General features: G+C 36.5%; 1 protein-coding gene and 1 long non-coding RNA gene across 2 annotated transcripts; one reads left to right on the top strand and one right to left on the bottom strand.

Moving 5' to 3' along the window:
• The first annotated feature begins 14 nt into the window (after positions 1 to 14).
• LOC113076162 (N6-adenosine-methyltransferase subunit METTL3-like) lies at positions 15 to 3,992 on the top strand. Its single transcript, XM_026248824.1, has 7 exons — positions 15 to 251; positions 1,106 to 1,293; positions 2,087 to 2,125; positions 2,204 to 2,312; positions 3,335 to 3,400; positions 3,501 to 3,613; positions 3,757 to 3,992. The coding sequence occupies exons 1-7, from the start codon at positions 105 to 107 to the stop codon at positions 3,866 to 3,868; spliced, it is 774 nt and encodes a 257-aa protein (XP_026104609.1). The 5' UTR covers positions 15 to 104; the 3' UTR covers positions 3,869 to 3,992.
• Positions 3,993 to 4,145: 153 nt separating this feature from the next.
• Positions 4,146 to 11,278, bottom strand: LOC113076161 (uncharacterized). Its single transcript, XR_003281125.1, has 3 exons — positions 11,146 to 11,278; positions 5,788 to 5,883; positions 4,146 to 5,536 (listed from the first exon to the last, which is right to left on the bottom strand). It is a non-coding gene; the product is annotated as an uncharacterized LOC113076161 (long non-coding RNA).
• Positions 11,279 to 11,934: the final 656 nt, after the last annotated feature.

Raw genomic sequence — 11,934 nt, 5'->3', positions numbered from 1 at the left:
ATGTATATGTATACATGTTTTAATTTAACCTTCTAAGGCGAATCATCAACAAACACACAGATGAGAGCCTTGGCGACTGCTCCTTTCTGAATACTTGTTTCCACATGGACACTTGTAAATATGTGCACTATGAGATTGACAGCCCTCCTGAAGCTGAGGGTGACATGTTGGGGCCCCAGGCAGGGGCCACTGAGCTTGGACTGCACTCCGCTGTGGGAGACGGCAACGATGGCAAGTTGTTTCCTTCACAGGTAAAGTATCATAAATATTGACCTGTTCCATAGCTTCTATTATGCTATAGTATACAGTAAGTGACTTCAAGCTGAAATTAGCTGAAACCACTATAATATAGGAATAGACATGTTCTCTTGGGTTCATAAGTTCCTACTCCTACTGGAATGTGAAGTCTACACTAGAGAGTTCGCTACTAACTAGCATGAAACTAACTCAGTATTTTATTTGGTGATACCATTTGTTCTTTATTTATTTTTGCTTCTTGTAACTAATGCTTAAATACATTTAATTATTGTAATAAAATAAAACTCACTCATGAATTTTTTATTTAACAAGAAATCAAAAGAAATTAGATATATATTCTGATTTATTTATTTGATCTGCACAACATGGACTGAAGCCATACATACAATCTGAGTTTGTTGAGAAACGCTAACAAAGTAACTCGTTCACATGTGATTCACATGTTTTCTCTCTCAAATTATAAGCAAGTGTAAATGTCAACATTATTCTCTGTGTCTAAAAGATTGAAGTCTGAGGGGTTTAACAAGAGCTTACTCATGTAGTTACACCTGTTTGAAAGTGTCTGTTAATATTCAGTGGGAATGCAGAGTAAGTTTAATGGTGCAACACAGAAGTAGAAGTGATGTGTAAGTTGTAACTTTAAATCAAAAATAGTTGTAACTTCTGTACAGCCGATATAACTGGACCTAGATGTGTTTCTGTCCTGTAATTGCTTAGAGCATTCTTCTTTCCTTTTCACATTTGCTGTCACTGTTCTTGTATTTGTCTACATATTAAAAAATTGTGATTGGCATTTTTATTTTGAGACATAACAGAATTATGTCCTCTAACCTTATCCCCTTCTCAGTGGATTTGCTGTGACATCCGATATCTGGATGTGTCCATCTTGGGGAAGTTTGCAGTGGTGATGGCCGACCCGCCATGGGACATTCACATGGAGCTTCCATATGGAACACTCACAGACGACGAGATGAGGAAACTCAACATTCCTATTCTGCAGGATGACGGGTTCCTCTTCCTCTGGGTGACAGGAAGGTAGGGGCTCTGGGAAGCGACTGAGCACAAAGCTTCTTAAGACCCTTTTATCTAAGTGTATTAAGATTTTGCACTTTTGCCACACTGATAAATGTAAACCTAAATACAAAATAAAATGATCTTGTAATAAAAATCTGTGATTATATCCAGATGTTTTGGATATTCCAGAAATAAATTTTGAACAACTTTGAACACAATTGATTAAATCTGTGTCTAAATGCATTTTCCATTATCATATGTGACCCTGGAGCACAAAACCAGTCTTAAGTAGCTTGGGTATAATTTTAGCGAAAGCAAAAAAAAAAACATTGTATGGGTCAAAATATAGATTTTTCTTTTATGCAAAAAATCATTAGGATATTTAGTAAAGATTGTGTTCCATGAGGATATTTTGTAAATTTCCTACTGTTTTGATCAGTAATATACATTTCTAAGAACTTACTTTGGAAAACTTTATAGGCGATTTTCTCAATATTTAGAATTTTTTTGCACCCTCGGATTCCAGATTTTCAAATAGTTGTATCTCGTCCAATATTGTCCTATCCTAAAAAAAAACATACATCAGCTGAAAGTTTTTTTTATTTTTTTGTTCACCTTTTGGATGATGTATAAATCTCAATTTTGAAAAATTTACATTTAAGACTGGTCTTGTGGTTCAGGGTCACATATGCATGCCATAAGAAGAGGTATCTATAAATAAATGATCTGAAGAAATTAAAAAAAGGGTAATTTAATGCAGTCTTACCAACAGTCCAAATGCAGTTCATCAATAGTTCATTTTCTGTCTTCACAGAGCTATGGAGCTGGGCAGAGAGTGTCTAAGCTTATGGGGGTAGGTGATTTTACATGTGGAAAATGTGATGATCTCTTTAAATATAGCTAATATTTTTTTTTTCTGTCATTCAATTAGCTATGAGCGTGTCGATGAGATTATCTGGGTAAAGACTAACCAGCTTCAGAGGATCATTCGTACTGGAAGGACTGGACACTGGCTAAATCATGGCAAAGAGCATTGCTTGGTATGTGTGAGAATATGAGAATCAGAATGAGCTTTATTGCCAGGTATGTTAACACATACAAGGAATTTGTTTAGTGACAGAAGCTCCACAGTGCAACAGAATGACTGACTTTAAGACAGGACACAGATAATAAGAATGAGGGGAGAGCAGGGGGTTTCCCCTGAAGTCCACGATCATCTCCACTGTTTTAAGCAGACTCGTCACCGCCCTGAATGAGGCCGATGAGTGTGGTGTCATCTGCAAACTTCAGGAGCTTGACAGAGGGGTCTTTAGAGGTGCAGTCGTTGGTGTACAGGGAGAAGAACAGTGGGGAGAGGATCGAGCCCTGGGGGATACCAGTGCTGATCGTACAGGTGGTGGATGAGAGTTTTCCAAGCCTCACTAGCTGCTGCCTGTCTCTCAGGAAGCTGTTGATCCTCTGACAGATGGAGGTGGGCACGGAGAGCTGAGTTAGTTTGGGCAGGAGGAGGTTTGGGATGATAATGTTAAAAGAGGAAAGTAAGTAATGTCCAGTGATGTCCTGCAGATAAGCCAAAACTAGTCTTTCAAATGACGTCATGACCACAGACGTTAGAGCCACATGTCTGTAGTCATTTATTTTTGTAATTTTGGATTTCTTTGGGACGGGGATGATGGTGGAGCTTATGAAGCATGGGGGTGTTTTTTTTAAACAATAAAACTGATCAATGCCAGTGATTCTCCACAGTGCTGATAGTGATCTCCTTCAGGTCTTTCCATACTGAAACAGGATCACTGGAAAATAATTGGTTCTTTAGCTTTCCGGTATAATTTCTCTTTGCCACTCTGATCTCCTTTTCCAGTGTGTATTTGCCCTGTTTATACAAGAATCTATCCCCATTTCTGCAGGCATCTTCTCAAGGCTGCTTATATTGACTTTCAGCAGCCATTAATTATTATTATTACATTTGAAAACAGCTTAATATTTTTGTGAATATACATTATCCTTACGTGTATTCTCTCCTTTATCTTGTCTCTCTATCTCTCTCTGTTTGTTTGTTCAGGTGGGAGTAAAAGGAAACCCACAAGGTTTTAACAGAGGCCTTGATTGTGATGTTATAGTGGCAGAGGTCAGTCTCTAACCAGTATTGCTGATAAAGCAGTGATGAATTTAAAGTCAGTGATGATCAGTGCACTAAAATACCATCTGTCATCTTTCTACAACTTAAGGTCCGCTCCACTAGTCATAAACCAGATGAAATCTATGGAATGATTGAGCGTTTGTCACCTGGTACACGAAAGATTGAATTGTTTGGGAGACCACACAATGTGCAGCCTAACTGGTGAGTCAGACGTTCAGGGACTTTTTGATTTCCAAATCACTTACGTGACTAAGTGCACGTTTAAGTAATCAGATGTGATGCCTCGCTTTATTGCTAACTTGCTAGTTTTTTCTGATCTTTCGCAACCTGATTTGGTTTTCCAGGATAACTCTTGGTAATCAGCTGGACGGTATTCACCTTTTAGACCCTGAAGTAGTTGCACGTTTTAAGAAGCGCTACCCTGACGGGGTCATCTCCAAACCTAAAAACATGTGAGGACTGGGCTAGTGAGAGAATTTACAGCTATTGGTTGAACTCTGCCACAGGATTCACGAGTAAAAGAACACATTTTTATACCCACTTTGCTTTTTTAAAATAAAAACACTGAACCACGTTTTTGTCGTCGTTCTGTACAGACTCATTAATGATTTCACAGGTAATTCTTTATAGGACAATTTTTTGTTAGAGTAGTATGAAAATAAAAGATACATGTTTCTTTTTGAAAATGTTTTTATTTTTTACAATCATCAGTGAAAGCAACAGACATGTGCTGTTTTAAATCTATTATAATCTATTTTTACATTGTCCCTTTTTTTTTTTACTATAAAATTGATTTAGACATTGCATACAAAACATACCAAAAATATCTTCTCTTTCACATTGTGACTTCAAAGGTGTAACAGTGTCTAGTGAATTCTGTTTCTTTTACTGGGTTTGAGTGTAAAAATCCACATTTAACATTTAAAAAACAAATGTTAATACATGTGCACACAACAAAGTGAAGAAGTCTAGATACACATCACTAGTAGGTAAACCTGCTATTTCAAACATGTCGTAACAGAAGCAATGAGTGGATCATGACAAACATCTCCATTCATTTCAATAGTTTTATGCATGCAATAAGAAGAAAGCCTTTCAAAGATTTAGAAACTGGGCCATCTTCATAATAATATATTAGTTGGTGAAATTGCATAATTACATAAAGTCTATTAAACAACCATCTTTTTTTTTAATTTTTACAAAAACACCCCTCAAGCTAACTTGGTTTATGGTCATTGCATATGTCAAAAAGACCCGAAAACTGTACATAATAAAATGAAATTAAAGTCTGGGCTGTGTTATAAACATTATGTTAAAGGACCTTGATGCAGCTGCAAGGCAAAGAAAATGGCACTTACAAATAAAGCCAAATGAGCTTAAAAATGGTCCTTTCTGTTAATGTGAAGAAAAAAAACATTTTGTTGCTTCACAGTACACACTAAATTTATGACAAGCAAGGCAAAGTGTGGTTCATATTATTAGGTATCCTATTCATCGAAAATCCTGAACAAATTTATATCTGGCTCAAAAAATTAAATTGCATTATAGTGTCAGTGTCTCCACAGATAAAACCAGCATCTAGTTGAGATGATTTAGATTTAGGCTGTGGAGGGCAAATGCTACAGGCTAGAAAAAAAGCACTTAATGGTTATCATGTAAACATCACTCTTAAGATTGTTTCTAAATATCCCTTTAACCCAATTACACTCAGTTGTACCTTTTTACATTCATTGCTGTACCGAAATTCAGACAAGTATCTTGACATTGATATTACAATGCATACAGCTGATGCTCATGAGTGTCCGTGGGCATGCAAGGAGAGGAAAACTTCCATGTTTCTTGTTCCTATTGGCTCATTCTCCAGTTCCCCAAAAAAATCTCTCTAGTAAGGGACTTTAACTGGACAGGGACTGTAAATCTGGATTCTCAAGAGACCGCCTGCAGGACAAAGTTAGTATGTTGCATCCACTGCATTGATGTTGCTATCCATCTGGTGTCTCAGCGAGAGCCGAGCCTTGTGGGAAAAATAGGCCTGTGGGCACCTCGGACTGCTGCTGCTGTCCCCTTCACTGCCCCAGGAGGTAGTGGAACACAGCCGAGGTTTCACCTCTTCACTTGCTACTGCTGAATAAGCAGAAAAGAAAATTATATAATTATCTCATTTCATAAAAAATATAATATAAAATTTAGAATCATCACACCTCACAAAAACAAGATCAAATGTTAATGCACTTAAAAAAAAACATATATAGTCTATGCTGTCACAGAGAGAGGACACGGATTTCATGTCAACTACCAATTTATCATTTGACCAGGTTATCAATTGCCTTTTAGCTTTATCTGAAAAAGTGATAAAGTCTGAGATATTGACTTACCCGTCTCAGGAGGGCACTGTTTTTTGCACTTCTCCTTGCAGCGTCTGTAGAAAGGAAAGCACTGCAGCATTTTTACACCCATGTCACCAGAGGGAGCTACAGACAAGAGAAATACATGTTAGACACACTGACTATGGCCTGACATCACTATGTATCACCAATAAATAGTAGTGGACAGCTTTACTTCGTTACTGTACTTCACTAAATTTTTCAAGTATCTGTACTTTAAAGGAGTAGTTTTATTTTGACTATTACTTTTACTTCAGTACATTCCAAAGATCGTACTTTTTACTTCCCTACATTTCTTTATATTTACTCCTTATAATATATCACGTGCTCTAACCTATGGCTCCAACCGTGTCTGATTCAAGAACGAACTGAATCTTTTTTTAGTGAACATTTTAAATCGGTTTGCAAATCGCACCAAATGATTCATTTTACAAATTAGAATGATCCGCTTTCTTTTACTGTCTATGGTTTGCAGCTGTTCTCGAATCGACAACTCACTGATTCAAATGAACCGTTTAGCGCGAGTCTCCAGTGAACTGAATTCACAAGTAAGAACCGTAGATCTTGTGAGCGCGTGCGCGCGACTGATGCTGCTAAAAGTAAGTTATTAATGTCGAATTTTAGGACTATTTATTGTAACTGAAAATCACATTTAGATCAAAACTGTCAGATGTTTGTGAACTAAATCTGCTGTAAAGGGTGATCTATTCAAGCCCACTGAAATGCTTGAATGCAGACTCATCAACATCAGTGTTTCTGTGAAAAAAAAAACCCGAAACATAAAAATAACACAGATTAAATAAAATAACTCATGCACGTTCGAATTCCCAGCTGCCGTAATGTTAACAGTTTTATTTAAATGATATTGCATGTCCTATGTGACGTCTGTTTTATATTGTTTATCTACAGTATACATTTTTATATCGTTTGGATTAACTAGCCGAGTAGACAGATATGAATGTTTATGCATAACCATACTGAATATAATAAATATTGTTAGCTGATGCTAACTGTCTAGCTAACAAGCTTGCTGGTGCTAAATTGAGGTATTTTTTTCGATATAAGTCCAAATATTTGTATTAAACCACCTAGATAAATTACATCTGGAGGGAAAATAAATGATGTGATGGTGAGAACATGGTAACTACAGTAATTATCAAAGTGGGAAGTGATGCCATCTGATGTTTTTACACCATAGACAAGGTTTGAGAAGAAAATAAAATATGAAAACGTAATTATATTTTCCTTAAAATGTTCTTCCTTACTTCAGGCTTTATTCTCATGTCATATATATATATATATAACTGTGCACAACAACAAACTTTAAAAAACTTTTTTCTTCATGGTGAAAATCAGTTGGTCTTTAAAACGGAGTACTTTTACTGGAGTAATATTTTATTACACGTATCTGTACTTCTGCTCAAGTACTTGATCTGTGTACTTCATCCACCACTAACATTTCTAAACTAGCAAAAGTGTCTATTGTTTTTTGCCCTCCTGGTGCTACTGTGGTCATTAAGGTAAAACGGCTGTTGTTTGTTTTTGATTATTGGTTGTATGTACTGTAGCCTACTGTATAATCTCATTACAGCCTTGTGTATGCAAACCTCTGTTCTGTGGTCTAATCCCATACAAAGACGTCAGTGTGTAGACTGAACGGAGACAGAGTCATCCGATCTAATAAATCCATGCATGAGGTATTACACGCCAGGTCAAGTCCTCTGATAGAGGCTGGCAGTTTTGCAATCTTGCCACTGTTAGGAGTTTGACTTGCAGTTTATGAATCACTTTTGACAGCTTCTAAAGTGTATTAATCATAATTTGTTTATAAACTCGTGTTTGAAGTGATTCATGCCCTGCAGTTGTTGAGTATGTGGGTTACAGATTGATTTACTTAGTGTATGACTTGGTTCATTTTCATCAGAATCCTATCCAAAGACAAATAGAAACATGTCTTCTTAAGAGCTTTTTGTGACGAAGTGACCAGTGCTCTTCTTATCACCCTTTCCCAGGTTTTTCTGGCCTTTGGTTTGTAGTATACAGGGTTAATGGTTAATTTTTAATGACTTGGCATTTACTCTGTTCTGATATGCTCTGTGAATCCAGTCTGCCCCAGAAACCAATGTAATACCTTAGTGGCCGACCTGCATATTATTCTTGGGTTAATGTTTGCATATTAAAATAATACATGCTGAATGGGATCATAAAAATAAAGCTTGTGTAATAAGTCATGAGATCATAGTAGTCAGCCTTGAAATGCAAGTCATAACATAAAAAAATAATGTTTTCCATCCAACTATATGTCGTTCTCACGCATTAAAGAGTGTTTGTGTGTTAGTAAAACTGTTGTTACAGAACCATGTCACTACATGTCATTGTCGTTCACTGTCATACATAACATTCTGTTCCCATCCCGTCCTCTTATTTCTGTTATGAACTCATAAATCAGAGGCGTTCTCTCATGCTATTGTTCAGCGTCGTTAAATTGCCTGAGGACAAAACGTGCACAATTCTGAATTGTAATTAACTTTAAAAAAAAATGTATTTTGCAAATCAGTTGTGTTGAGAATTTTGTAAGTGTTGGAATAGCTCATTGTTTTGTGGAAAAATGAACATTTTGGAAAAACATCTGTTCAGATCTGCCTGCAAACATAGCATGTTATGAGCATTTGTTTTGCTCTTTGATTTGAGTTTTAGCATTATGATCATTTGTTGATTTATATTTTAAGATCTTGATTAATTAAAGAGGCTAAATGATAAGGGACTGCTGGATTTAACTCAAGTTTTTTTCATTTCAAGTTTTCAGGCTTCTGCAAATGTCTTCTTTTCATTATAGTCATGAAGTGTCACCAGTTCAGATTGCAGATGAAATTATTTGTGTTTGATAAATGGTGTAAAAACAGCCTCAGATGGTTTGCATCAGTCCTTGCATCAAACCACAAACATCTAAGCTTTTGTGGAGAACATTGTGTCCAAGATATTTGCCAATACTGACGCTGAAAACAAAATGTTTTAATTATTCCCTTTGTTCCAGTAAATGCACACACACATTTCTGTCACTTCTTGTGCCAATCCTAAACATTCCTCTCGCTTTTTCATAACTCAAGCAAAACATAATTTATGTGGAAGCGTTCATCAGGGGAATTAAGATTCCATTCTTATTTCTTTGTGTGCTCGGTTTATGGCGAAAAGCGAAAGAAAAAAAATGCCCAAACCAGTTTGGGAAAAAGTGCATAAGGAGGATACAGAACAGAGCAAATGTTACATTTTCTTTCCTAATGGTTTAATCTTGGCGATGTTTTTGCCCAGAGACCAAGAAATGATGTAAGTAGTGTACGATTTACAGCTAAGTTGTTTACTAGTCATCTAGACATGCACTTATAAATGTACTACAAGCAAGATCTTGTATACACAAAAGCAAACACACAGAAAACTCCTTATAGGGTTGTAATCTAGACTTGTGACCTAACATGATGTCCCACTCCAGGTCATTTACCAAACACTGTGAGATGTGTTTGTGTATCAGTATGCCTGTGTTTTGTCTCTTATAGGCTGAGTACATATGTACTAAAGTTACGACACTTCATTCTACTTTGCCTCCTCCTTCATATAGCCTCTTTTCTTAGAATAGGACACTAGCTATGCACACATTCAATTACACACCCTCAGAAACAAACCAGGGCTGTCATCTGAGACATAATTTCTCACTGATTTACAGCACCACAGCATTTTTCCTGGACTGTGGATTGCAGCAATGCATAGGATGCATGGTTTTCTAATCATTTCAAGCACACCGCCTTTTTTCTCAACAAGCTTGTGCATTCAATAAAATCTTCAGCATGGTTGAAGGAGATAAGGATAACCTGTGAATTCAAACCTGTTTAAATTCCTTCTTCTGATCAAAGCTGTTGGTCTAATTTCACATCTGAAACTGTGAGCTGTAGGTGAATATCCAAATGATTAATAAGACCTACTTTCAGTATCAGTGGTTTTCAGTTTCGTTGTTTACGTGGTGTAGGCTAGGCTATATTTATGAGCGGCTGATTGCCCTTTTTGGCGTCCAATAAATAAAAATAGACTTTTGACGCATGCATGTGATTTAGTTCTTGCAGGAAGTTCATAAATTTGAGTGTTGATGCTTTCAAAGGTTTTAGAATCTCAAAGTGACTTTTATGATTTTAATGTCATTTTAAATCGCTTGCTACTCCCCCTCTCCCGCCTGGCTGCATGCTCGCGCGCGCTCACGCGCTTTCCCATTGAGACTTGCTGTGTGTGTATGTGCAGTACGTGACACTCGAGCACGCTGTGGTGTGACAGGGAAAAAGGGGGGAGGCAAATGCATATAAATGTTTAAATATGAAAGGATGTTTACAAGATCACATGTGATTTCCATGTGCATGCAGCAAGGTTATTCGTGGTCCAGACGCACCATTCGCAGACAAGTACGTTACATAAAATATCGTGCAAGAGATCAGCCAGAGTTAAGAGGAAAAGTAAATCTCTTTACGCGAAAATAGAGAGAGGCTACCTGAGCAGTTGAGCTTAACAACACCTTCACTGCTGTCAAGCAGTTTACCAAGCGACGAATGAAAATCTAACGCAAATTTCCCTCTGAAGGTTACAGGCTATTTGCTGATTGAGAATAAGTGGAATGATTTATTGGTTTAATAATGCATTTTTAACCTCTGGGAGTTCACAACATATGTAGCCTGAAAATCCTTAATACCCGTGTTAAAAGGTTTCATGGATTGTGTGTGGAATGATATTTTTCTGTCTGGCTATATTTTATAGGCATTCTGTTATTCATAAAATAGATGATAAAACATAAAGCCAGAATAATTTTAATCTAAATCTGACTTTATGCAAGAACAAATAAACAAACACTGCTGCAGTGTTCACTAAACAAACAAACAATGCTTCACAGATTAGGCTAGCCTACCTAAAAACTTTAAATATAGCGTAAAACACAAGCAGCATTCATTGTAGATAAATTACAGTTGATTTGTAAAAAAAAAAATACTGTAAAAGGTGTATTGTCCTGTTGGAAGCAATTAAGCTACAGCCTAGGCTGCGGTAATTTATACACAAAAGCAGTTTTACAGTAAAATTATGTATTTCCACTAACAGCTTAACAGGTTTTCTTGTTAAAATAACTAATTATTTCAAAAACATATAGCCTATTTCTTACCTGAAGCAACTTTGACATTAATATTGTTAGACACTCCCTCTTTGACACACCTCCATATTGTTTAACAACCTTTATAGGACTGAATTTACCATATTTGTATAATTCAGTGTGTACAGTTTTATACATAGCCTAATATTAAATAGTCTAATCAATTGACTCACCGTTTGTTCTTTTGAAACGCACTTATTCTGTCACAAAGAATTCTTCAGATTCCAAGTGATAGTTGAAATGTTCTCCAACTCACTGACAGATCACTGGCGATGATTGAACCCGTTCAGCTACGACAACATGGAAAGCTTCAGGTCTGAGCACAGCTTTAAATAGCTTATCTGAGCAGCACGCCCTCCTCCTCCTCCTCCTCCTCCTTCTCTTTCACTCAGTAGCTTGCTTGTGTGCTGTCACGTCTCCAGCTCAGCATGAGAAAAACATTCTCACTATTCAGGACCAATTTATTAAACTATTTATAATTTTCCCACGTGCAAGTTCTTGAGGTTCTCATTTCCATACTGCATGTCATATAAATTAGTCATGCATAATGACATGCATGAATAGTTAAGTTAAAGTGGACATTTTTATTTTGTGCTGCAGTATAAGGATGATGAACATTTTAGCGTTCATGCATTAGTATTGGAAGCCACTGAGAAAATATTAAACTCAGTCTCATGCTGTACTTAAAATTTCATCCCCAAGACCATTAAAATGTTTTAATGTTTTAGATTTATCATCATTGTTAAAGTGTTTAGAAGTTTTATTATTATTGTGATTATTATTTCGCATAATCAGAGTTTTATAGTGTGTTTAAGATATTCTTAGATCACAACTCTTGGCCATTTACAGTTTTGCTTAATATAACTGCAGTTTTAGGCAGTAGGCCAGTCTCCACAAGCCCCCATGGCTCCAGTTTACTTTCAGGGCAACATCGAACACTACTTCATAGGCTGAATCTGAAG

This window comes from Carassius auratus, unplaced genomic scaffold (genome assembly GCF_003368295.1).
Source record: "Carassius auratus strain Wakin unplaced genomic scaffold, ASM336829v1 scaf_tig00019222, whole genome shotgun sequence".
NCBI lineage: Eukaryota > Metazoa > Chordata > Actinopteri > Cypriniformes > Cyprinidae > Carassius > Carassius auratus.
The sequence above is the reverse complement of the archived record's forward strand: the minus strand, read 5'-3'. Positions and strand labels throughout refer to the sequence as shown.

What these genes read in the sequence shown, in the direction of transcription:
- LOC113076162 (XM_026248824.1), top strand. Translation starts at nt 105, where the DNA reads ATGGACACTTGTAAATATGTGCACTATGAGATTGACAGCCCTCCTGAA. An exon ending in GAGTGTCTAAGCTTATGGGG is followed by an intron (nt 2,126 to 2,203) that starts GTAGGTGATTTT and finishes TCATTCAATTAG; the next exon opens with CTATGAGCGTGTCGATGAGA. An exon ending in CACAATGTGCAGCCTAACTG is followed by an intron (nt 3,614 to 3,756) that starts GTGAGTCAGACG and finishes TTGGTTTTCCAG; the next exon opens with GATAACTCTTGGTAATCAGC.